Source organism: Podarcis filfolensis (assembly GCF_964270895.1).
Source record: "Podarcis filfolensis genome assembly, chromosome: 1".
NCBI lineage: Eukaryota > Metazoa > Chordata > Lepidosauria > Squamata > Lacertidae > Podarcis > Podarcis filfolensis.
Window position 1 is genome coordinate 120,829,831 of NC_139604.1, and position 25,587 is coordinate 120,855,417.

Below are 25,587 nucleotides of genomic sequence, written 5' to 3' on the forward strand. Positions count from 1 at the left end.
AAGTAAGGGAGAAACAAACACATCAGTAGTATTTATTTATTTATTTATTTATTTATTTATTTATTTATTTATTTATTTATTTATTTATTTGATTAATTAAAAACCTCATTACCTGCTGGCATTAACAAGAATATTCAGTCAGTCCTGATTTAAATGTATACATTCATATAGGAAGTCCAAATGTCTAAAGATGTATCTAAAAGAAAGGGATGATTGTGAGTCATGCTTTCATATGTAAAAAGTGTGAGATCTTCAGGTCACTGGGCGATAGACGTTTTACAGCAGAAGTCTCTTAGGCACTGTAGAGGCTTGCAGAACCCACTTTCGTTGCCCACAGGAATATGATTTAAGAGTGTGCGAACATCCACAGATATCAAGGCTTTTTTCAGAATGAAATTGATAAGAGCAGTAATTTCTGACCAGGAAGAAAACACCACAGGCCGTTCCCGGAAAGGAATATGCTAAGGGCGCATACTGTGAGCTTAAAGCATGGGCATAATAACCACAGGAAGATAATTTATGAACCCTGAAGGTGAGCACCGTAAGCATAAAAGTGAGTTAATGCAATTTATTTCTACTCTGTATTTTACTTGAAGGCCTGAGTGTGGATCGTCCCTGTGCCAGAGCAGTAAAAGTGGACTGTCCCTATCCGCTCTCGCAGGTCACAGCCAGAAATAATGTTGTCTGGGCATTAACTGAGCATCGTGCGCTTCTGTACCGCGAGGGGGTAAGCAGCTTCTGCCCTGAAGGGGAGCAGTGGAAATGCGATGTCATCAGGTAAGCAGTGTTTAATCAGCAGGTATGTTCTGTAATAGATGTTCCCTGATCTTGCAACACCGTAGTTTGGATTTACACATCTTTTGAAGGGAGTATTGCATCATACGAGAAGGCCAGTTTCCTAATCGGGGCAGTAGGTTTCATTGACCTCGCGTTACATTGCGCTCTGTTCTGAAACTGTACAAGAGGGTGAAAAGCAGCCTGTTTGTGGAAGCAGCACGAGGAAGTTGTATCAGCTGGCATTTAATATTGCACAATTTGATAACAGCTGTGCATTTATGTGGTCATGTTCCAACGAGTACTGAAAGCTTCTTTGATTTACCTTCTTAGACGCAGGGCTGTGTGTTTTGAGGTGTTGGGTGGTGTATGCACTGTGGAAGCTCAGCCAAGCGATTAAGCTCACCACAGAAAACAGCCATTTAACAGATTGTCTTTACAAGGCTAACTCCAGCGTACAGTTCAGTTGCTTGCAAAGTCCTGCAACTGATAGAGTTCTCCGAGTTCTGAAGTCTGGAAATTTTCCAAGTCCTTCCTCAGTACGATCTCTGAATGCCTTCCCTCAGATCCACGGTTCCAACAGATAGCCTTGACAGTTCCTGCGATCTCTTTCCATGACCCACACAATATGCTGCAACCTGAGCCATATATATATATATAGAGAGAGAGAGAGAGAGAGAGAGAGAGTGTTGTGTGCAAGGCTAAGACAATAGCATTCTACTGAACCGTTTTAACTTCAATTCCCAGAACTATAAATACCATATTTTTCGCTCTATAGGACGCTTCGGAGGCTTCGCGTTGCTATCGCTGAAGCCAAGGAGCCTGCATTCGCTCCATAGGACGCACACACATTTCCCCTTAATTTTTGGAGGGGAAAAAGTGCATCCTATAGAGCGAAAAATATGGTAAGTAAATCAGAAAAATCGGCAGGGCATGGTACAGGTTGTATATTTGGGGAGGGTGGAAACACTTGTGTGCAAATGTGTTGTGACTTTTGTTTGTTTTTGCAGTGAAATGCAAGCTCTAGAGCCGGTGTGTGTGACTCTTGGAGACCAGCAGACCATATGGGTTTTAGACATCCATGGCAATCTGTGGTTCAGAACGGGTGTTGTTTCCAAGAAACCACAAGGGGATGATAACCACTGGTGGCAAGTAGGCATTCCTTCTTCTACTTTCAGTAAATGCAGAGGGCAAAATACATACTTTGCACGTGTAAGGTCCCTGATGCAACCCGACCTAAAGGATCTTGGATCTGAGAAAAGCCTTTGCATGAGACCTTGGAGAGCCACTACTGATCAGATGCTGGTCCGGTTTGCATGTCACGCTTAAGCCAAGCATGAGAAGAGATCGTGGACACTTTGATCCTCCTCCGGTCCTGCTGCTCCCCCCTCCTGTCACAGTGCTGTTTGTTGAACCGTAGTTTGGCTTAGCCAGTCGTTCAAACCCATGCTCTTGGTACGCCCCACTGCAGACAAGCCACGAGGTGTAACCATGGTTTGTTCTTGATTTACAGCTCATGGTTTGTTTGCAGGAAACAAAACCGCAAGCCTGGGTTCAGATGACACACTAAGCCATGTATGTCCAATGCATCGATCGCGATTGACTTGTAGATCGCGTGATGGATCTTCATCTCAATCACCCTGCTTTACCCGACGTCCAGTCAGCTGGCCAGCCCAGAAAGGTGCGAGGCACCTCCCTCCCCCCCCCAAAGCCACAGCCCCGGGCAGGGAGGCGAAAATGAGGTGTGGGTGCAGCTGTGGAGGTGCCCAGTCAGCTGGCCAGCCGGAAAAGGGAGCCAAGGGAAGGGCAGAGAGACAATGACATCCCTCTCCCCACTCCCGCCAGTTCCCATGGGAAGAAAACACCCTCTCCCTCTTAGTTCTGCATGGATGCTGAACTTTCCCCACCTTTCCAGCTCCAGCCTAGCTGTGTTTACTCAGAAGTAAGCCACTGCCCCCCTCCCTTCCCAGGGAGCTCTTTGTCGGTAAAGGGGCAATTGGTCATTTTGGGGCATGTTGCCTTCCCACGTGCACCAAGAGCCCTGGGAAGGGCCTGGTGTAGGGGTAATAATTTGTAATTATCATCATCATCATCATCATCATCATAATTTATTATTTATACCCTGCCCATCTGGCTGGCTTCCCCCAGCCAAATATAACATGTTTAAGTTGAAGAATGACAGTGGGAGAGTGTGGTAGATCACTGCCAGATTTTGATACTGGATGGTGGATCGCAACCTATTGGAACTTGGACGTGCCTGCGTTAAGCCAAAACATGGCTTAGCACACCACAGCAACAGGACTGGAGAAGGGGAAAAAGCAGCCTCTGTCTCCTCTCCAGGAGCCTGGTGTTCACAGTAAGGTCACAACCACACCATACATATAAAGAACTCCTATTCATGGCTTCCCCCAAAGCATCCTGGGTGAGGAAGCCCCGTCCCAGAGAAAGTGTCTCTGATGGCACAGGGTTGGTGCTCAGCAGCCACTTCTGATATTTTTGACTCACTGTGAGTTTGTATAGAACTGTATTGCTTACATGACGAATTTGTTTTCTGTGCTATTTATATGCTGTTGTGCTTTTGATGTGACTATAGCGATTGTAACGTTTGCTCATTTTAAAGGTGGTTATTGTTGAGCTGCTCAATATGGTTGTTGGGAAATTGAAGTACTACAAAAACTGAGTCAAATAAAAAAAAATCCGATCAGCCCTGGGAACTGCAGTTTTAAGGGTCTCCTCGCAATTCTTGGCTCCCTTAACAAATTATAGTTCCCCAGGATTCTCGGGGGGGGGGGAGGGGAGAGCCATGACTGTTAAAGTTGTTTTTGCAGGGATTGTAGTGTGGAACTGCCAACAGACATGGCTTTATATATGACTTCTCTTATAGGTTAGTTCCTAAACGCAAGATAAAGGAGTCTATCTGGTCCTGTTCCCATTAGAGCCACTGAAGAAAAAATAGAGATAAAGAACTAAACTCATATTTATCTTGCTAAGTGAGGTATCTGAGCTTCTTCATTTTGCTAGTCGCAGTGTTCTCACAAACCTTCGCTAATCTCCAGCTGTGGAGTGAGACAAATGTTACTGTTTCCCCTTTGCAAAATATCAACCCTGTTACTTGGATTTTCTTGTCAGGTGTAGGGTTTTCTGCCCCCGCCCCCCTTTTTTGCACATACTTTCTCAAAAGGAACAGCTTGGCTGCTTGCCTTTGGTGTAACAACCAACCCTTCCAAACAAATTGAGGTGCCCCTTTGCAGTTTTCATTAATCTACACATTGTTCTGCTAGGATATTTCAGAGCCATCTGATTTTTTGATTAACAGCACTCCAGATTGGAGATCTATAGTGCTTGTTTCTTTGTCACCTCTCTGGTTCCGAAGCATAAAACTAAAAAGCATAAAACTAAAAACAGCTTCAAGAGCGAGGCAAGCAGAATTCAGTATTACACAAACTGCCTCCTGCCCGTCCTCACTATTTGTTGTTGCCAGTAGCCAGAATAACTGCAAAAATTCAGGAAGGGCAATAACCCGATTGTACATCATATGCGGGTGGCGCTGTGCTCTAAACCACAGAGCCTAGGGCTTGCTGATCAGAAGGTCGGCGGTTCGAATCCCCGCGACAGGGTGAGCTCCAGTTGCTCGGTCCCTTCTCCTGCCAACCTAGCAGTTCGAAAGCACGTCAAAGTGCAAGTAAATAAATAGGTACCACTCCGGCGGGAAGGTAAACGGCGTTTCCGTGTGCTGCTCTGGTTCTCCAGAAGTGGCTTAGTCCTGCTGGCCACATGACCCGGAAGCTGTCTGCGGACAAACGCCGGCTCCCTCGGCCTATAGAGTGAGATGAGCGCCGCAACCCCAGAGTCGTTTGCGACTGGACCTAATGGTCAGGGGTCCTTTTACCTTTATGCTTTGCATGTAGAAGGTCCCGGGCTTAATCCTCTGAATTTCCAGATAGGGCTGGGAGCGACCCCCGCCTGAAACTCTGGAGAGCCGTTACCAGTCAGTGTAGATGAGCGTTCTTCAACCTGGGTCCCCAGATGTTCTTGGACTAGCACTCCCATATTCCACAGCCAGCTGAGCCCAGTGGGTCAGGGATGATGGGAGTTGTAGTCCACCAACATCTAGGAAGCCAATATTGAAGAACACTAGGTAGGCAGATTCCTATGTTTCTATTGGACACAATGCAGACAAAGTGAGAGTGGCCTCTGGTTTGGACTCAGTCTGACCCTTATGTTTCCTTCCCCTTATGGTTTTGATCTATGGGCTACTATTAAAATGAGGCTGCATTTTAAATTTTATTTCTAACCTGAATTTTAAATTGGTGTTCCCCCCCCCCCTTTATTATGTTTTTATTGTAATTTTACTGGTGTTAGCTGCCCTGAGCCTGGCTCTGGAGGGTGGGGTATAAATAAATTATTATTATTATTATTATTATTAAAAGTCCCGCTGATTTCAAATGTGGATTTTTCTCCTCTTGAAATCAGAGAGACTCACAAACCTCACTGATAATACGCTGGGATTTTGCCTATTGTTGTGGGTTTCCCACCCCCTGATCCAGTCTTCACTTTCTCTTTCGCTGACCTGGTTCTTTCCGTACATTTCCCCCCCAGGTAAGCATTACGGATTACGTAGTGTTTGACCAGAGCAGCCTTTTCCAGACCATCATCCAGGCAACCCAAACAGTAGCCACAGCAGCTCAGGCCCCTGTCGAGAAGGTGGCAGACAAACTCCGCACGGCTTTCTGGCCACAGCCGCTTCAGTGTCAGCCGAGTCTCCTCGCCGTCAGCAGCGGCGGCGTCTGGATCTCGTCGGGGAAGAATGAGTTTCACGTAGCCAAGGGAAACCTCGTGGGTAGGCGTGCTTTTGGTTGCTGGCTTCTGTTTGCAAAAGACGAAGCCAGGCGGTTTGTCCACATTTAGCAGCACAACAGTGTGTCTTCATTCATACCAGCTGCTTAGAAATGGAAGACTCCCTGAACCTCCCATGGCAGCATGTACTTGCGTTGTAATGGGATAGCTCAGTCGGTAGAGCGTGAGACTCTTAATCTCAGGGTTGTGGGTTCGAACCCCACATTGGGCGAATGATTCCTGCATTGCAGAGAGTTTGACTAGAGGACCTTCAATGTCCCTTCAAACACTTAACATTCTGTGAGAAACGGTGGTCAACCTCTTTGGCAATTCTGCCATTCCAAAGTGGGCAAAAACAGAAGTGGATCATTTAACACCATATTCTGAGTAATACATATTTTTGGAAACATCACTGTGAGTGGAAACTCTACTCCATATCCGCAGCAATTTTCATTATATGAGAGAGATGAATGCGTAGATAATGGTGATGATGAATATTAGTACAAATCATAATATTGACTAATAATAATATGACTAATAATATTAGTCACTTTCCCCCCCAGAAAGATGAACTCAGAGCAACTTACAAAAGCAAATAAAGATGTTTCTGCCTGGCACCTAAAAACAGATAGTGATGATGATGCCAAGTGTGCCTCACAGAGCATTCCACAAACAGGGGGCCATCCCTGAGAAGGCCCGCTCTCACACCTCCCTTGGAGGGAAGGGCCTAAGATGAGAATTCCATGGTGTATAGAATAAAAACTTGAAGCAGGAATCTCAGGAGCACCAGAAGAGTTTGGGAGAAAGCTGGCTGTTTTCATTCTAAGACTATTCCTCCTTCCTTCTCCAGGTACTTATTGGAATAACGTCGTGCCTCGCGGCACTGCTTCGGCCACAAAATGGGCGTTTGCATTGGCTTCCGCAGCTCCAGCAAAAGAAGGTAACGTCTGTCCCGGGGCTGCCTTGCAAGTTTATTCTGCTTTTCTGACACACCGGCGAAAGATAACAAGCTCTTTGCATCAATATACTCCATCCATTGATATCGGCAGGTTTTTCTAAGGGCATCAATGTGTACTGGACACAGGGCGAAGGAAGGGGGTGCGGTGGGGGCAGGCCGTTCCAGGGGTCACCACTGGGGTGTGTGTGACAAAATGCTGGGCAGCACTCACCACGGAGCCTGGGAGTGACGCAGTGGCTTGGGCACCCACCGCCTCCCCACTGCCCCAAACAGTCCACCTGCCACCTCCCTCTAAGCTGTAGGGTGGCTGAGTGGAAGGAGGCAGGCAGACTCCTCAGAGGCCCCATGGAGTGTCCTGTCCCGGCTGGCCCCGCCCCTGGGCGCTGGGCATGTGCCCCAGGCGCTCAATCGACTTCCTCTGCCATTGACTGGAAGAGCAGACCTGAACAATGGCTTCTAACCCCATGGCTTAGCCTTTGCTCTGCACTGCAGCACAAGTAGGAAAAAGAGCACAGGTCACCCTAGCCAGTCCCATAAATAATCATTAACGTGGGCAGTTAAGATTTAAGGTTCACAAACAGTTAACAAAAATGCAGGATTAAAAGTGAGTGGTCTACTTTCGGTTCACACACAGAGACGGGGACACAGTATTAATTGCGCTCATTTAAGCCAAACGAAGTCTGCATCTTTGATTTTCACATTCCCATGTTCCTTTGGTGGTTAAGCTGGTGCCTTGTCTGCACTGTAACAGTTCTTTTGGTCGTGTGATGGAGTAACCCTGAGCAGAGAAGGGCAGGAGGGATGTTCCACCACTTTCCAAAACCTCGCTGGCTTGCACCAGCCGGAGCAGGAGCTGTGTTGTATGTGGCGTGGGTGTTTTTCCTTCAGCCCTGTTGATTAGCATGTGTTTAATTCCATCACTCCCATTATTGAAACCAATGGAGCATTGGTGAGATTATTCACAGCAGCTCCAAGCTGGCAGAGGTAGTGAGCCTAATTGCAGGTTCTCTTCGCAGGAACAAAAGAGTTTTTGGATCCAAGGCTGCCTCCACCCCAGGCCCAGAATGCATTGCTTCAGAAATTAGCACTGGCTATTGCTGGCCAAAATACAGGGAGCGGTAGATCTGGACCCAAAGAGTTTTCTGCAGCTGTTGCAGGGGCTTCTGCCGCAGCTGCATAGGGTGGGGAACAAAGGGGCACTGCCATTATTAAACCATCAGTGAAGAGGCTCTTCTTCCCCATCCTAACTCATTTCAGCCAGTGGTTAGGATTATTTGAGGGCAGTGCTGATATGCCAAGAGTTTCTGGCTGATTAAGCAGCATAGGAAATTGTCTTCTCCTGAATCAGACAATCAAGCCCACTGTTGTCACACAGCATGGCAGTGACCCTCTCCACTGAGTTCCAGGCAGGGGTCTGTGCTTGGCCTGGAGATGCCAGGAATCTCCTGCATGCAAAGCATTATTATTATTATTATTATTATTATTATTATTATTATTATTAGGTAAAGGTACCCCTGACCGTTAGGTCCAGTCGCGGACAACTCTGTGGTTGCGCGCTCATCTCGCTCTATAGGCCGAGGGAGCCGGCGTTTGTCCGCAGTCAGCTGGTCATGTGGCCAGCATGACTAAGCCGCTTCTGGCGAACCAGAGCAGCGCATGGAAATGCCATTTACCTTCCCGCCCAAGCGGTACCTATTTATCTACTTGCACTTTGACTTGCTATCGAACTGCTAGGTGGGCAGGAGCTGGGACCGAACAATGGGAGCTCACCCCATCGCGGGAATTTGAACTGCCGACCTTCTGATCGGCAAGCCCTAGGCTCTGTGGTTTAGACCACAGCGCCACCCGCGTCTCCACCTCCTCCTCCTCCTCTTCTTCTTTATTTATTTATATCCCACCCATCTGGCTGGGTTTCCCCAGCCACTCTTAGCGTCTCCCAACAGAATATTAAAAACACGATAAAAGATCAAACATTAAAAACTTCCCTAAACAGGATTGCTTTCAGATGTCTTCTAAAAGTCAGATAGTTGTTTATTTCCTTGACATTTGATGGAGGGCGTTCCACAGAGCGGGTGCCGCTACCAAGAAGGCCCTCTGCCCGGTTCCCTGTAACCTCACTTCTCGCAGGGAGGGAGCCTCCAGAAGGCCCTCGGAGTTGGACCTTAGCGTCCGGGCTGAATGATGGAGGTGGAGACGCTCCTTTAGGTAGCATTAGCTCCCTGAGCAACTCTGGAAAACTCATTGTGTGTGTTGATTTGCCAGACATAAAAAAAACTCGCCTCCAGTAAATGGTCTTTTGTAAAACGTATAGCATGAAATGAAGCAAGCACATATTTAAACTGTGGAGCTCCCTACCCCAAGTTGCAGTGATAGTCATGAACTTGGATGGCTTCGAAAGGAGGTTGGACAAATTCATGGAGGATAAGGCTATAGTAGCTCTGCATTACCTCCAGGATCAAAAGCAGCATGTCTCTGAATACCAGTTACTGGGGAGCAGCAGCACAGCAGCAAAAGGGTATTTCTTTATGTCTGCTTCTTGGCTTCCTGAACCAGGATGGGCCTTTGGAATGATCCAGCAAGACTCTTACATTACTAAGCAGCTATCTTTCAGCCTCAGCCTTCCCATCTGCATTATGGGGATAATGCTGGCTTACCGTACAGGGCTGTTTTGCCAAGATACTGTAAAATTTATATAGTGCTTGACTGTGGGAAAAACATTGAAGTGGTTTATGTATGCAAAGTTTCTTGGGTGCACAGTAGAAATAGTAATAATACAGTCATACCTCTTGTTATGTTCGGTTCAGGTTATGTCTTTTCAGGTTGCGTCCCGCGGCGACCCAGAAGTAATGGAACGGGTTACTTCCGGGTTTCGCTGCTCGCACATGCACAGACGCTCAAAATGACGTCACATGCATGCGCAGAAGCGGCAGATCGCGGCATGCGCAGACGTGGGTTGTGTTCTGCTCATGCTGTGAACGGGGCTCCGGAACGGATCCCGTTCACGACCAGAGGTACGACTGTAATAGTAATTATTTACTATATTCAATCTAGGTTTGAATACTGATACTTAGACACTGAATGGTTTTGTAACGGCGAAGGCTTCTGGAAAAGCAGATTTAACCATGTAAGTGTTGTCCCTCCCACAGGAAGCTTTCTGTGGTTGTGCCAAAGCAGCAAGGATCTCTTTTGTGTCAGCGACCAAAACCCTCAGTTTCATCCTTCGACTGTTCAGCTACCCCCTGATGACGAAATAGAATACTATTCAGCCTGCCAGGATGCCATATGGAGCCTGGACCACCTGGGACAAGTCTTCATAAGGACACTCTCGCCAAATTGCCCAACGGGGATGCACTGGACCAGGCTGGACCTTGCCCAGTTAGGTAAGACTCCTTGTGAGCTCGTTTGTCACATGCAAATTTCCCGACTTAAACACAGACTGATGGGGAGCATTCCCTCTGCATACCTGGTGAGTATTTGGACACAAACTTGCTCTGACCCGTGAAACCTATGGCTAAAGCATCAAACAGGGACACCTTCTGGTAGCTTGGCTTCATAGAATTTTTTGCCATCTTAATCTCAGAGAAAGGGTAGGACAGAGAACTGCAGGGCCATTTTGACTTGACTGGAAAGAAAAGATGATCCAGATTTTCAAAAAAGCAGAATAAAGGTGCCATCGGAGCAAGGTGTGATGTGCATCCTTTGGGAGCATCCTTGTGTGGACATCCCACAGGAGCGATGGGGAACCTGTGATCCTCACTTCATCCCTGACCTTTGGCCACGCTGGCTGGAGCTGATGATAGTTGGTAGTCGCAACAGTATATGGAAGGCCAGAGGCTCCCATCCTGCCCTACAGGATGAAGGTAGATCAAGAATTAATGCTATCCTGGCCCACAGAGGATCAGGATGTCTGCCACTTCCCTGTGGCTCTGTCCCACTTCTCCAGCTGTGATAAAACTGGAAAGGGTTTCTTCCCATACGAAGGTGTCCTGCCAACCCTATATTTTGCATGCTTGTGGGTTGCGGTGTGTTAAAGGGAAAACTGGATGAGCTCATCTTTTTTTAAAAGAAAGCAAAACTTCTACTTCAAATGTGCACTCTGGAAGTCAAACTCAAGGCAAGTAACACCTGATGAAATGGCATTAGCAAATAAGAGGCTTAAAATAGCATACCAATAGGTTTTGGAACGTCTCTTGCGCAGATTTCTGAGGCATAGCATTTGACGTGATCAGAGCTGCCCTGTCATATCCCAGAGTTCCAAAAAATGAAGCGGGATTCACTTTGACAGTGTGCTAGCAAGCAGAAAGATTTGTTTCTCTGGATGAGCAATTAGCATCAGCTTTGGAGAAAGGAGGAAAAACCCAAGGTGGAATAGGAAAACAAGCCGAAAACGTTACATAAGAGAAGTGCGCATTTGGATATCAGGTTGTGCTGCATATGTCAATAAGTGCCCAGCGATGCAGAGCAGGTGATATGTGACCCCTTGTTCAGAGAGCCCTGATGCTTAGCTAGATCAAAACCAACAGCTGAACCGCTGAGGCCCAAAGCCACCGTGATCCAGGATGTCTGTGCCGGGAGAAGTAACAAGACTTTATTTTAAATAGCGCTGCTGAATGTCAGACCCAGAGGAGCAGCAGAATTATGCTGATGACTCTCTTCCCCACCCCACGGCTATTTTGAGCCGGGCAGGTCTTATGTAACGGTGCTAAAATAAAGATAGAATGCAAGAAGAAACTATATGAGAATAAGCTAGGAGAAGTCAGGTGCTCAACACCTTGGTTGTTTTAACCCATTTCAAATAAAGCCACTTTAAATTGTCATTTTATCACTTAGCATATTGGTATCCCTTTCAACCTCTAGGGAACCTTGGGACATTTCTGAGCTACCACTCCCCCCCCCCCATTTTATCTGTGGTCTCTTTCTTTGACGTAAGGTGGTACCTCGGGTTAAGTACTTAATTCGTTCCGGAGGTCCGTTCTTAACCTGAAACTGTTCTTAACCTGAAGCACCACTTTAGCTAATGGGGCCTCCTGCTGCTGCCGCGCCGTCGGAGCACGATTTCTCTTCTCATCCTGAAGCAAAGTTCTTAACCCGAGGTACTATTTCTGGGTTAGCAGAGTCTGTAACCTGAAGCGTATGTAACCCGAGGTACCACTGTACATGTGGGCTTCTCCCATTTGTGCAGGAGTTTCTAGACTGCAAGCTCAGGACAGAGCTGGTGCCATTTCCCTCAACTGGAGAGATTTTATCTTTGTTCTGTACATGAAGGAAGCGAGTGGTAGTTCTTTTGACTACCACAAGACCAACAATGCAGATACAGTGGTGCCTCACAAGACGAAATTAATTCGTTCCGCAAGTTTTTTCTTCTTGCGAGTTTTTCGTCTTGCGAAGCACGGTTTCCCATAGGAATGCACTGAAAATCAATTAATGCGTTCCTATGGAGACCGCCTTCAGACCAGGTCCGGGGACAGTCTGTCCCCGGACCTCTTCTGAAGGCTGGCGGGGGGGAGAAGGACTTTTCTCCCCACCGCCAGCCTTCAGAACAGCCTTCTGAATGTTGGCGGTGGGGAGGAAAACCTTCCTCCCACCGCAAGTCTTCAGGACAGGTCCGAGAACAGAGGAGAAGCGCTGCGCGCCTTCTCCTCTGTTCCCGGACCTGTCCTGAAGGCTTGCGGTGGGAGGAGGGCTTTCCTCCCCACCACCAACATTCAGAATGCTGTTCTGGATGTTGGTGGTGGGGAGGAAAAACCCTCCTCCCACTGCAAGCCCCGGGAACAGAGGAGAAGCGCTGCGCGCCTTCTCCTCTGTTCCCGGACCTCCCACCGCAAGCCTTTAGGACAGGTCCGGGAACAGAGGAGAAGGCGCGCTGCGCTTCCCCGCTGTCCCCGGAGATTTCCCTGTGGGCTTTCGTCTTGCGAAGCAAGCCCATAGGGAAATTCGTCTTGCGAAGCCGCTAAAAAATCGGAAAACCCTTTCGTCTTGCGGGTTTTTCGTTTAGCGAGGCATTCGTCTTGCGGGGCACCACTGTACATATTTCCCCCCCCCGATAGGTTTTCCCCTCAGTGAATCCTTTCTTTCTCTCCCTACAGACCTATTACTTAATTCAGTTTATATTTTCTTTCTTTTCTGCCACACACACCTGTGGTGCGAAGGCCTTTTTTTAAAGCCACAACCTGCATTCTGCCACGGCCATTTTGAGGAGAAGAGCACAGATTCAATTTTTGCACTCAGGGAGAGAAGCCACGGGTTTGGCTTAGCATGTTGGCCGAACATCGAGTCGTAGTCAAAGTTTGTCCTTGCCTACAGCTCACGGTTAGAAAGAAGAGACCTTTGCCATGAGCCTCAGTTCAGACAGCAACCTTAGCCCAACCTTGGCTTAGCCTAACATGGGATTTTTTAAAAGAGAGAGAGAGAGAGAGAGGGAGAGAGGGAGAGAGAGATTAGAGCAAAGTGACTGTCAGCTCTTCTCTGGTATCCCATACATTTGTAGGGCTGATTTGCCTTGCTGTGATGTGAGAACGAAGCCATTGACAAGAGATGCAAAAAAAAAACCCCCTCCACGCCATTGCTGCTCTCCCATAGAACACGATGCCGCTTCCAGTTCTGTGATACTCGAGAACGTTAAACCACCATCGCATTCTTTTAAAGTGCCTTAAAGAACTACAAGGGAGGTGGAAATTTGCCTGTGGCTTATGTTGCAAAATGGCATGTTCCTTGCTCGTAGATCTTTTTTTATATATATTTTATTTTTAGCAAATTTTATTTTGCTTTAAACAGATAAATATAAACAACCAAAATTACAAAAGAAAAATCCTTAACAATGGAAAAGGCTAAAAAACTACAAAAAATATCAAAGTACATGGCACAGAACATAAGCTATTATGGGAAAGGAAAAAGAAAAAGGAAAGGAGAAGGAGAAGGAAGAAAAAAAGGGGGGGAAGGGTGGCAATGAGCCAAAACACAAGAAGGCTCGTCTATTGTACGCTTCTGTCAAGGTCACAACAGATCATTATTCTTATCAATTCTCTCTGTCTGCATTCCATAGAATCCCTCATCTTGGTATCAGGGAACATTTCCCTATGTGGTATCATTCTAAACATAACCAGGTCTTTATTGATGAACCCTTATCCCCTAGATAATTATTTAAACGTTCCCATTCTTCTTTCACCATCTAGTTCTTAACGCAACTCAGTTTTTTAGACTTCTCTTTCTCCCCCATCCAGGTGTTTCTGCTACAAAATACAGAAGCACTAGACATGATAAGGTTGGCCTTGGCTTATAAACCGTAGGTGCTTTCCCCCCCTTTTTCCTTGAAGTGCCTTTTTCAGTGTAAATAGTATAGCTGAAGTTTCTAGGAACAAGTGCTCTTGCTGATGGATGGCTGCCTAATGACCTGAGAGAGTTGCTTCACAGCTTTACACTTTTCTATTTCAGTCCTCGGGGAAGCAGCAAAGTTATGATGCTGCCGTACGGCTGAAAATAAAAATAACCTGTTGATGGCACAGTCGTTTTTTGGAGAAGAGCTCCTTGCTTGCGTTGCATGCTAGAAATGAAAGCAGGCTAACTCTGAAATACTTGTTCCATAGTTCGGCAACCACTGTTTGCTAGTAACATTTGGAATGTTAAGCACTAACATGTATTTATAGACCTGGTCTGTAAGCACGACCGGCTCCCTGGGAGAGTTCACTTGAGGTCATGTGAAAAGTTGCATCTCTAGTTTAGACCAATCACATTGCATGAAGGGATCCGCCCCCACCCCCACATTGCATGAAGGGTCCCGCCCCCACCCCCACATTGCATGAAGGGTCCCGCCCCCACCCCCACCTGATTTTCCTCTTTGAAAATCATCGTTTTAAATGTCAGTGATTTGTGGACTACATTGTGTCCTGTTATCCTAAGGCACTTCATGGAAGGGACCACAAGAGTCATCTGGTTCAGTCTCCTGCAATGCAGGAACATCTTTTGGCCCATTGTGGGGCTCGATCCTGGAAATAAGAGTCTTATGCTGTACCAAGTGAGCTATCCTGCAAACCAACTTCAGTGTTGGTGCTGACCTTTAAAGCCCTAAATGGCCTCTGCCCAGTATACCTGAAGGAGCGTCTCCACCCCTATCGTTCTGCCCAGACACTGAGGTCCAGCGCCGAGGGCCTTCTGGCGGTTCCCTCACTGTGAGAAGCAAAGCTACAGGGAACCAGGCAGAGGGCCTTCTCGGTAGTGGCGCCCTCCCATCAGATGTCAAAGAGATAAACAACTACCTGACATTTAGAAGACATCTGAAGGCAGCCCTGTTTAGGGAAGTTTTTAATGTGTGGCATTCTAATGTATTTTTAATCTTTGTTGGAAGCTGCTCAGAGTGGCTGGGGAAACCCAGCCAGATGGGCGGGGTACAAATAATAAAGTATGATGATGATGATGATGATGCAGAAAAGGACTCGCTAAACAAGCAGAATCAACATCTTACATTGCACCTGCCACCAGCCAGCTCTCATACTTGTTTCGCATTGCTAACAAAGTGAAATGTTCTATGCCCTCCTTATGGTAGACATAGTATTCTCTTGTGTAAATGATTCAGTTCAGGTGAATTCTCCCAAGTAGTGGCTACACATGGGGTGGGAGCAAGGGAGCCAGTGGATCCTTCTTGCCCGTCTTGCACTCAGACTCTGCAAAAGTCAATGCATGGGTCTAACATCTGCATGAGGGTCTTGCAAACACAAGTCTAACTCGTTCTGTCCGTTCCCTGGATGGCACACAAGATGTCCATGCAGTTCAGGCCTGGATTTTCTGCTGAGAGGGTCCATATTCTCACATACATCCAGTGAAAGGTAATCTGTAGCGTTGGAAGAGACCCCAAGGGTCATCTAGTCCAACCCCCTGCTGTGCAGGAATCTTAACTAGATCATGCATGACAGGTGGCCATGCAACCTCTGCTTAAAAAGAACCTCTAAGGAAAGAGAGTTCGCCGCCCATCGTTTTTCTTTGTAGTCTTAAGTGTCCATGAGAGGCTCTGATTTTTTTTTTTTAGTGCAACGGCAGCATTGGGGAAAGGAGTTTCCCGCTCTCCCCTTGCACCCCTGCCTTCGTAGTCTGACTCCCTTCCTCCTGAAGCTGATTTAGGGGGAAACGAAGGGGGAAACGCAGAGTATCTTTGTAGTTCGACCCTAACTAGCGTCATAAATCAGAATTGAAGGTGGCTGGTTGAATGACTGCGTGCCCCCCTTCCTCTCTTTTTTCAATTAGGTGCTGTGAAACTTAAAAGTCTGGCATGTGGCAAACAGCACATCTGGGCCTGTGACAGCGGTGGCGGAATCTACTTCCGGGTTGGGACACAGCCCCTGAACCCCAGTTTGATGCTGCCTGCATGGATCATGATTGAGCCACCAATCCAGGTAGAAAAACAAGTTGCCTTGTTTTTAATTCGAAAACCATCAGAATGCCTAAATCTAGCTGAAAAAAACATGTAAACGTAATAGGCTGTATGGTAACAACTGCAAAGTTATTTACTAGAAACTACTTCTCAAAAATTAGATACAGCTTCTCATAGTGTCAAAATCAACATTGTGACATAATATATTAAAATGTAGCTTATTCAGTTGACAACCAAGTCCAGTATGTACAAAATACAAATCCTATTTTGTCAGTGCCGTAATACATTCATTTCTAATTTCTTCATCTTCTCTTGTATTTTACCTCGCCTGAGAACCTGTTACAAATAAGTTCCATGTAGCTGTTATATACAGCTGATGAAGCCCCTTCGGGCGAAACAGGGAAATATTCAGGAATCCTTCTCTTCTCTGTCTGTGCCAGCATCTACCAGTGCCAGTTTCTTTTGTCTACCAACTTTATCACCTTCATTAGACATTTAGAAGATTATTTCATGTCACTCTTCTAAGGAATACGTCAGACAGAAAAACAGAAGAGAAGATGAAGAAACCAGAAACAAACGTATTACTGCACTGACAAAATAGGATTTGTATTTTGTACATACTGGACTTGGTTGTCAACTTAATAAGCAACATTTTAATATATTATGTCACAATGTTGATCTTGTTTTTAATTCAGCCTCTAATCTTTAGGCCTTCTGACATGAAAAGATCCCATTTCTTCAGTGACGGCAAGTGAAGATTCTCAGGTCTGGGAATGCTGTGGGGCAGGAGGGAGGGCTCAGCTATGGACTTAAGGCTGTCATAGACTTGGTAATATTTAGTAGAAGATTGAGATACCAGAATGAACACTGGTGTGCATGGTCAGAGCACCATTCTCTCTTTCCAGCATAGATCCTTGCTGAATTCCTGCATCTGTTTTTGAAGTGGACGGTGGGGTAGCCTTTAATGGGGGGAAACTGGACTTCTGTAGCTGGAGGTGAACTTGATACAACCTGGTTTCTCCTCCTGTCTTGATATCCCATTTCCCCCCCAAAACTGGAAATTCTTCCTTTTTTGCCAAACATCAGCAATGCCTAATGCAGTTGATCTCAAAGAGCAAAGAATTTGGGCTATTCCCCGCCCCCAACCTTCCAGAGAAGTAATCTCTTGGTTACGTAATAGCATCTGGGAGAATTCCAGTTCATTAGGCCAAATGGGTATAAGAAAATGTAAAAAACTGCAACTTCATATTGCCTAATGCCCCAAAACCCAGCTCAAATCTAGCTTTCGGCCAACAGATGTTAGCAGGCGAGTGTCTTCTTAGCAAGTCATTCAGCAAGCTTTGCAGAACCCCAGTTAATGTCATTTGGGCTGCACCTCACTGACTTGACCTAGGAAGTTACGTTACATCATGTTCACAACAATGAGCAAAAGAAGGAATGGCACAGAGCAGGCGGGGAGGGTGAGAGAGGGGTGTTGCCAAGGCTTTCAGTGGCTTCAGGTACAACCCTGCTCTCAGAATACAGCCTCTGCCATCATTGAGGCAGGACAGCCTGATCCTTCAGCCAGATAGAATAATTTGCTGTTCCTCAGAACACGTGAGTCATGAAATTTGCCTGCAAGTGGCTGAATTTTCATCTTTAGCTGCACCGCTTGTGTAACACTCCAAAATTCTAGGGCAACACGACTTCTGTCAGGGTTGATATGGATCATAAATCTGTCGCCTAAAATAACATCGCCTTTCTTGGATTTTCGCCGGCGATTTGAGTAACTAGACCTTACCTCTCCTTGTGAATCTGAGCCTTGGCTTTAAATGCTGGCTTATATCTGATAAATGTGCACATGTTCCTTTCATCGTGTTCTCTCCACAGCTTGTGGGATGACTCCCGACCCCTCTCATGTGAAAGCAGATCGGCTGTTTACCATCCTGTTTTTCTGTTTGCTGAGCCGAGATCAGCGGTCAGCAAAATGACAGGGCGGGGAGCTATTAAAATATGGAACAGTTGTTTATCAAAACATAGCCTGCTCTGCTCTGGACTTCTAACAGTATACAAACAAGCTGTCAGAATGCCCTTTTGCTCTGTGAGAAGTGCACTTTTAAATCTCTTGTCAGGTTTGAGAAAAAGTCTGTTCTCTGCTCCAGCATTTGAGCATCCCAGAAGTAAATCCGTTGTCTCTTTGTTTTCATTCATCACAATGGCATTTCTATACTTTTACCATGTAAATCAGATTTTGTTCAACTTATAAATATTAGGGGTTTGTGTGTGTGTGTGTGTGTGTGTGTGTGTGTGTATTTACAGCACACTCTTGTTGGGTAGAATGAAGTCCTTTTTGTTTCATTCCTTTAGCAGTTCTAGTAATCTGTAGCCATAATAGATGGGGAGAGTAGTAGTAGTAGTAGTAGTAGGAGTAGTAATAATAATCATCATCATCATCATCATCATCACCATTATAATCATCAGACACCCCATTAAAAATGCACTGGGTGTCTGATTCTGATGATGTTTAGTATATGATTGTGTTTAGTTCCCAGTGCATTTTAATGGGATGTCTTGTCTGATTCTGATGATCACAGCATAAAATTACAATACAAAAAGCACAAAATGCATGATTAAAAAAAAAGAACATAATCAAACCAATAACCCTCTCCTCCCCTCCCAGAACACATTTAAAAGGGCACTGAATGTCAATCAGCCAAAGGCCCGGTTGAAGAGGAACGTTTTCGCCTGGCGCCTAAAGGCGTCTAATGATGCTTCCATGATATGGTCGTTTCAAGTTTTTGAATGTGTTTCTTCACTTTTATGGGCTGGGGTTCTGAGTTTAACCTGAGGGAAGTTTGCAGGAGGAGGGTTCCTGCAGCTACCTGGATCCCTCCCTCAGAGCCCCTCCAGGTGGGATGGTGGGAGAGGGTCTCCTGGAGACTTTCCTTCCATGAACATCCTTAGACTGATTTATCTTTGCGTCCGATAATTTCCGCCCCCCAACCCTCGTCTTCCAGTGCTGTGCTTAAGTCAGAAAATGTGCACTATTTAGTATGGCAAGACAGAGACTTGCATCTGTGAAAGTGTTCTTCAATGACTCACCCCTGTTTTATCAAGGGCTCATGTGGATATCTGTTGTTGTTGTTGTTGTTGTTGTTGTTGTTGTTGTTGTTGTTTTATGCATTGCCTTAGATATGAAGGTCCCTAGGCGACTTGCATAAAAAGAAAGCCCACTGCGTTTTGGTGCCTAGGCAGCAAATCTAACTATTACTTTTTTTATTTTAAAAAAAAGATATTTATTGGAGTTTTACAAAAACATAAATTTAAAAAATCATATAAAAAGAAAGAAATACAATAAAAAAACATAGAAGAATACATAAAGTAAGAAAAAGAAGAATAAAAACAAATCCATTTTTGTAACCCTAACTCATTATCTTATTTCCTTGGCCTCCTCACACCTCCCCTTTTTGTATCCCCATTTAAATAATCAAATCAGCAAATCCTTACCCTCTTTCGTTTATCTTAACTATATCTTAACATATTATAACTCTATATTTTCATCCATTATCAGTTCAATTTTGCATACTCTTGTTAACTTTGTTGCTAATGCCACTTATTTTCAATCCAACATCATTTTAACATTCATTAATTTTACAGTGTTTCTGCAGATAGTCTTTAAATTTCTTCCAGTCTTCTTCCACCAACTCTTCTCCCAGGTCTCGGATTCTGCCAGTCATTTCCGCCAATTCCATATAGTCCATCACCTTCATCTGCCACTCTTCCAGGGTGGGTAAATCTTGTGTCTTCCAATACTTTGCAATCAGTATTCTTGCTGCTGTTAGCAAATCTAACTATTACTTCCCATGATGGTAAAAATGAAATAATAAACAACTTAATTCACGATTAGCTTCTCTTGCTTCGTCCTCCTTAAAGCTAAGACTGACTCTGGCTTTAAGGAAAGAGAGGCAAGAATCTTGCCTTGTTTGTGCAGGATGGGCGGCTTATCCTAATTATGGTGTTGGAATATGTTTCTCGTAGCTTTTTTAGTTTCCTACCGTGTCTCAGGGGCGGGAGGCAGGAGATGGTGGCTCAAGTAAGAGAAACGGAAAAGGGAACAGCTGATGGATGATCCACTCTTTCCAATTCTCAGGTGTTCTTGATATTTATCTCAGATGACACAGGGAATGTAAACAGTGCTGTAAATAAACAGCAGCTTGAAAGGGGATCCAGGAGAGATGCTTAACTAAACTGAGTGATCAAGGTGACTCATGTGGGCCTCTTGCATTCAGGATTTCTTAAGGCATTGGGGAATTCTGTGCCGTGACTCTGATGATGAAACATCCCATCAGTACCTACTAGAGTAGACACTTGACAGGTATTTTAGCACCTCACCCTGTACAAAAAAAAAAAAAAAGCTATATCTACAAAAGGAGTGAGAAAGTTACCTCTATTTAGAGCCAGTGTGGTTTAGTGGATGAAAGACCCCTGTTCAAATTCACACTAGGCCACAAAGGTTACTGGCATAACTTTGATCCAGTCGCTATCTTTCTTGCCCAGCCCACCTCGCAAGGTTGCTGTGAGGATGCAAAGGAGATGGGATGGAAAGGAGTAGAATAAAAATTTGAGGAGTAATAACATGAATATTGAACTGTTAGAGCCTAACATAATGATAGGTAATATAACACAGACACACCCCCCAAAAATGTTGGTGTACTACTGTTGTAAACAAAATCTGCCCTTCTTCCCTTATGGGGTATCCAAGAGCCCGTATAGAGTCCTTACGTGGGTTCCCTATTGGTAGGAGAAAATAACAGATGCCAACCAGAGAATATTAAGAAGCAAAGCAGCTAGTAAGCCTGATCTTTATTAAAATCTCTCACAGGTGCACACACACAATTCCCTTGTGGGCAGTGCCGGATTTACATATAAGCTAAACAAGCTGTAGCTTTGGGGCCCCCCCCAAAAAATTACTTCATTTACATTTTGTTATGTGCAAATGGCTTTAGATACCTATTAGGTCGATAAATTACCATATAGCACATATTCAACACAAAAACCAGCGACCATTTGTTGTTGACAAAGGACAGCTGGACATATAAAGGGCTCCATTACCTTCAGTAGCTTAGGGCCTCATCAAACCTAAATCCTGCCCTGCTTGTGGTTACCTGCATATTTTGCAACATTGGGCAAATAATAGCTTGGACATGGGGACAGAAGGCTAATGTCTTCCTTCCTGCAGCACTGCGGTGCTGATCTGACTCTCAGCTACAGCTGCTTGGATCTATTTTTTATTGTCGAGGGACATCCTGGTCGTGGATCTCCCACAACACACCCACCCAATGTGGCTACAAGGCAGGATCCTAACAAATCAATGGAAGATTTAGTGGCATAGAGATGACAAGCGGCGCATACATAAGGTCCCAGGCTCAGTATCCATTAAAAGGATCAAGTAGCAGGTGATGGGATAATTGCTCTATCTGTTGAGAAACTGAAGAGCTGCTTGCTGCCGGGGAAAGGAGGCAATACTGGCCTCCTATAAAGACTGGCAGGGACGCGGGTGGCGCTGTGGGTTAAACCACAGAGCCTAGGACTTGCCGATCAGAAGGTTGGCGGTTCGAATCCCCACAATGGGGTGAGCTCCCGTTGCTTGGTCCCTGCTCTTGCCAACCTAGCAGTTCGAAAGCATGTCAAAGTGCAAGTAGATAAATAGGTACCGCTCTGGCGGGAAGGTAAATGGCGTTTCCGTGCGCTGCTCTGGTTCGCCAGAAGCGGCTTAGTCATGCTGGCCACATGACCTGGAAGCTGTACGCCGGTTCCCTCGGCCAATAAAGCAAGATGAGCGCTGCAAGCCCAGAGTCGGCCATGACTGGACCTAATGGTCAGGGGTCCCTTTACCTTTACCTTTATAAAGACTGGCCTCCAGTGTCCCTGCAATAGAGATGTGCCCTGCCCCTTCTTTACCCCTCACTATGAAGATCAGCGTGCACATGGTTCCCCGGAAGTCTTCTATTCAGAAGCTGGGCAATCTCAGACATGCTCATCTTTGCAGCTGTTCAGGGTGCCTCAGACCATGCACGAGTCTCTCTGGTTGCCTGGAGATGTGAGTGCGGTTTGCAGATGGGTGCCAAAATCATCCCCGGGAATGCAGAGCTGAAGGGAAGCATGCTCGGCTTTCTACTGCTGAACACAAAAGCCACAAAGAGGTTCCTCCCAGGAAGAACATCATAGCAATGGGAATAATAATAATAATAATAATAATAATAATAATAATAATAATAATAATAATTTATTATTTATATCCCGCCCATATGGCTGGGCTTCCCCAGCCACTCTGGGCGGCTTCCAACAAAATATTAAAATACCATAATGCATCATACATTAAAAACAGGGCTGCCTTCAGATGTCTTCTAAAAGTCTGGTAGTTGTTGTTCTCTTTGACCTTTGACATCTGGTGGGGGTGCCACTACCGAGAAGGCCCTCTGCCTGGTTCCCTGTAACTTGGCTTCTTGCCGTGAGGGAACTGCCAGAAGGCCCTCGGCGCTGGACCTCAGTGTCCGGGTAGAACGATGGGGGTGGAGATGCTCCTTCAGATATACTGGACCAAGGCCTAGCCCTATCAATTAGCCAGAAATGGAGCAGCTGCAGAGAGCTTGCTTCGTTCTTCCTTGCCAGAAAGCAGGAGTGCCTGGGTGTTGTTGTTTTCCCCTCCCCCCTCCCTGTCACTTTCTCCTTTTGTGCCATGTCTTGTGTATTGCACAAGGAGCATGGAATCGCAGAATTGTAGAGTTGGAAGGGAACCCCAAAGGCCATCTAGTCCAACCCCCTGCAGTGCAGGAATCTTTTGCCCAGCATGGGGTCGAACCCACAACCCTGAAAAATTAAGAGTCTCATGCGCTACCGACTGAGCCGTCATCTTGTTACTGATCATTGTAACCCCTTTCTGGAGACAGGGTAAAAATACTGTCTCCAGGGTAAAAATACTTTATTGCCGTTAGGTCAAGGAATATATGGGCTTAAAAAAAATATTATTTTAGTAGAGTGGAGTGGGCACAGGAGAAGGTGCATGCAGCAGAGCAGAGTGTGGCCCTGTTTAAGGGTTTTCAGAGGACACCCACGTGTCTGCCTAAGCACATGTTCAAACTTGCAGCACTAAATTTTCCTCCAGGCGCCCAGTTGTACTTTTGGGAATGAAGCTTGTAAAATGAGATTGCAGGATAAAGGTCAGCGATGGGCCCTGCTCACGCATCCTGCCTCGAGTGATTCCCAGTGTAGCCCCTGTTTGGTGGTCGCTTTGAGAAGAGGAGCCTTTGGATGAAGGGCTAGCTCATCTTGCTTGTGCCACCCACGTTTGACTGCTTTTTCATTCCTTCTTTCTTTCTATCTTTTTTGCTCACTTCCCTTTTCATCTTTCAAGTCTTCTTTTCACAACATGCGTGTTGGGAATGCACGAATGGCTTATTAAAGGCTGGAAAGGATTTCTAAACAATTATCCTGAGTTTGGAGTGATGAAAGTACTGTTTCTGAACATTTACGGGCAGGATTTGACCTGTGCAAGGACATCTGATTGCACAACAGGGCTCCCCTACCTTCTCCTGCCCCCCATGGATGCCCTGGATCTCCCAGAATAATGTGGGTGGTGGAGCGGAGGGTGTTTCTATATTATATATTTTGTCATCTCGGTTTGTATTTTTCTGTTGCAAACTGCCCTGTGTTCTTTGAACGAAGGGTGGTATACATCAGGGGGTAGGCAACCTAAGGCCCATGGGCCAGGAGCAGCCCATGGGGGGGTCGTTTAACTGGCCCACGAGCTGCCCGCTTGGCAAGTCCCCGCGTCCTGTGCTAAACCGGTGCAGCGCGGCGCCGGAAATCACTTCTGCACAGGCGCTGGAAATTGCGTGCACATGTGCAATCCAGCCCGCAGAGGGATCTCCGCTGGAGTGAACCGGCCCAGGCGAGGTAAACCTTGCCAACCCCTGGTATACATAGAACCATAGAATTGTTGAAAGGGACCCCCCAGGGTCTTCTAGTCCAGCCCTCTGCTATGCAGGAATTCTGCCCACAGCTGTCCCTAGGTGGACTCGAAGCACCAGCTTTCTGGTTAGCAGCCGATGCACTGACCCATTGTGCCACTGGGGCACACATTTAATAATAATAATAATAATAATAATAATAATAATAATAATAATAATAATAAATAATCTGCAATGCTTGCACAGGTAGAACAGCAGGAGGAGCCCAGTGTTCAGTTCCACCCTGTATCCTCCAAGTTGATGAGGCTCGTTTGACATCACCACGAAACAGAGCCTTTAGTCTCATCGGCCCAGTCCTATGGGATGCTCGTCCAGCAGAGATTCAGCAGGTGTCTTCTGCCTTAACTTTCAAATATTTGCAGGGGAACGTTTTCTGTGCCGCCAGGCTTACGCAGACAATTAAGAAAATATTTCCTGTAATAGTTAGCTGATGATCCACTACCTTAAATTTTGTACGCAATGTGTGTGTGTGTGTATAATGCTTGTGAACCGCTTTGATATTTTTTATGATGCAGTATACAAGTATTCCCCCCGCCCCCGTAAATGCAATAGGTTTATAGTCTAAGCTACAGCATCTGGTGCATTTAAAAGCTAGCAGGTCTTTTTGTGGCTTTTGTGAACTAAAGCCTAGTTCGTCAGATGCCTAAACCATTGGCAAAGAATGGCACGGTGCTTGACTTTGCTGCAGGGCTAAGATTCAGCAACCACATAACCGGAGTCTTTTAAAATTCAGCCTTGGATTTTAAAAGAGAGTCTGGCTCGCACTCCATATTACTGGCCAACATGCATGTGGGGAATATGTGATTTGAAGTTGGGGGGGGGGGCAGAGGAAGGAGGACGAAACATAAGAGTAACTGTGTTTGACCCATAAAGAAAAATCTCCTAAGTTGGCTGCTAATGTGTAATGAGTAAAAGATCCCTTGCAATACCCAACAGCTATTCCTTCATGTTTGTTATTGTTTCTGTTGGTGTTCGGAGGGCATTTCACAGCTCATACTCAACCGTGCAGTCGCACAAGACTGTGGGAGGCATCGTGTGGGTGTGGGACTCTGAAGAGCCTCATACGAAACTCTCCTGCTCGTCTTCCTATGTGCAGCAACGTGCTTGCTATCTGCCTGTCCAGCTTATTGTGGGTGCTGCAAAGTGATAAGAAATGATGTGTTCCGCATAAGATACTGGTAGCTTCAAAAACTTCGAAGAGCTGGCTAACGTTTCACGTGCAATGCTCAAATGGCCCTTAAAATAAGTTGGCATCGGTGACATTTGCAGTAGCCGTTGTTGACACACACACAGCGATCCTTCTCACGATTCAGCAGCAGAGGCTTCATTTATAAATGTTTGCTTTTTTTAGAGAACAGGATAATTCTCCCCCTGTTTTGTTGTCATCTGTAGACCAGAGCGTGGTGTGCTAGATCAACAGTCTGTGTTCAGGACCCAGACATCATAACTGAAATACTTTATTGTCACTTGTACAACTTGTATACAGTGAGATTACACGAGCAGCCTCCACTCAGCTCTCTTAGTCTTAATTCCCCTCGTTTACTGACGCACACCCACCAAACCCAAAAATCAGTTGCCCTGTTGTTATCTTTCATTCAGCAGCCTAACAGCCCATGGATAGAAGCTGTTCTTTACCCTGTTGGTGCGAC

The 25,587-nt window shown here is 45.8% G+C and overlaps 1 protein-coding gene across 4 annotated transcripts in view; it reads left to right on the plus strand.

The window, feature by feature from the left end:
- Window positions 1-25,587, plus strand: part of TECPR2 (tectonin beta-propeller repeat containing 2) — a 55,378-nt gene that overhangs the window by 22,931 nt on the left and 6,860 nt on the right. For 2 of the 4 annotated variants that reach the window (XM_083610257.1, XM_083610256.1), the window contains exons 13-18: window positions 597-777; window positions 1,785-1,926; window positions 5,374-5,614; window positions 6,461-6,550; window positions 9,715-9,948; window positions 15,803-15,951. In XM_083610257.1, coding sequence (XP_083466383.1) covers window positions 597-777; window positions 1,785-1,926; window positions 5,374-5,614; window positions 6,461-6,550; window positions 9,715-9,948; window positions 15,803-15,951 — 1,037 coding nt within the window. Of the gene's footprint in view, window positions 1-596; window positions 778-1,784; window positions 1,927-5,373; window positions 5,757-5,791; window positions 6,551-9,714; window positions 9,949-15,802; window positions 15,952-25,587 lie in introns of all 4 variants that reach the window. The other 2 variants (XR_014547181.1, XR_014547182.1) reach the window with 2 other exon arrangements.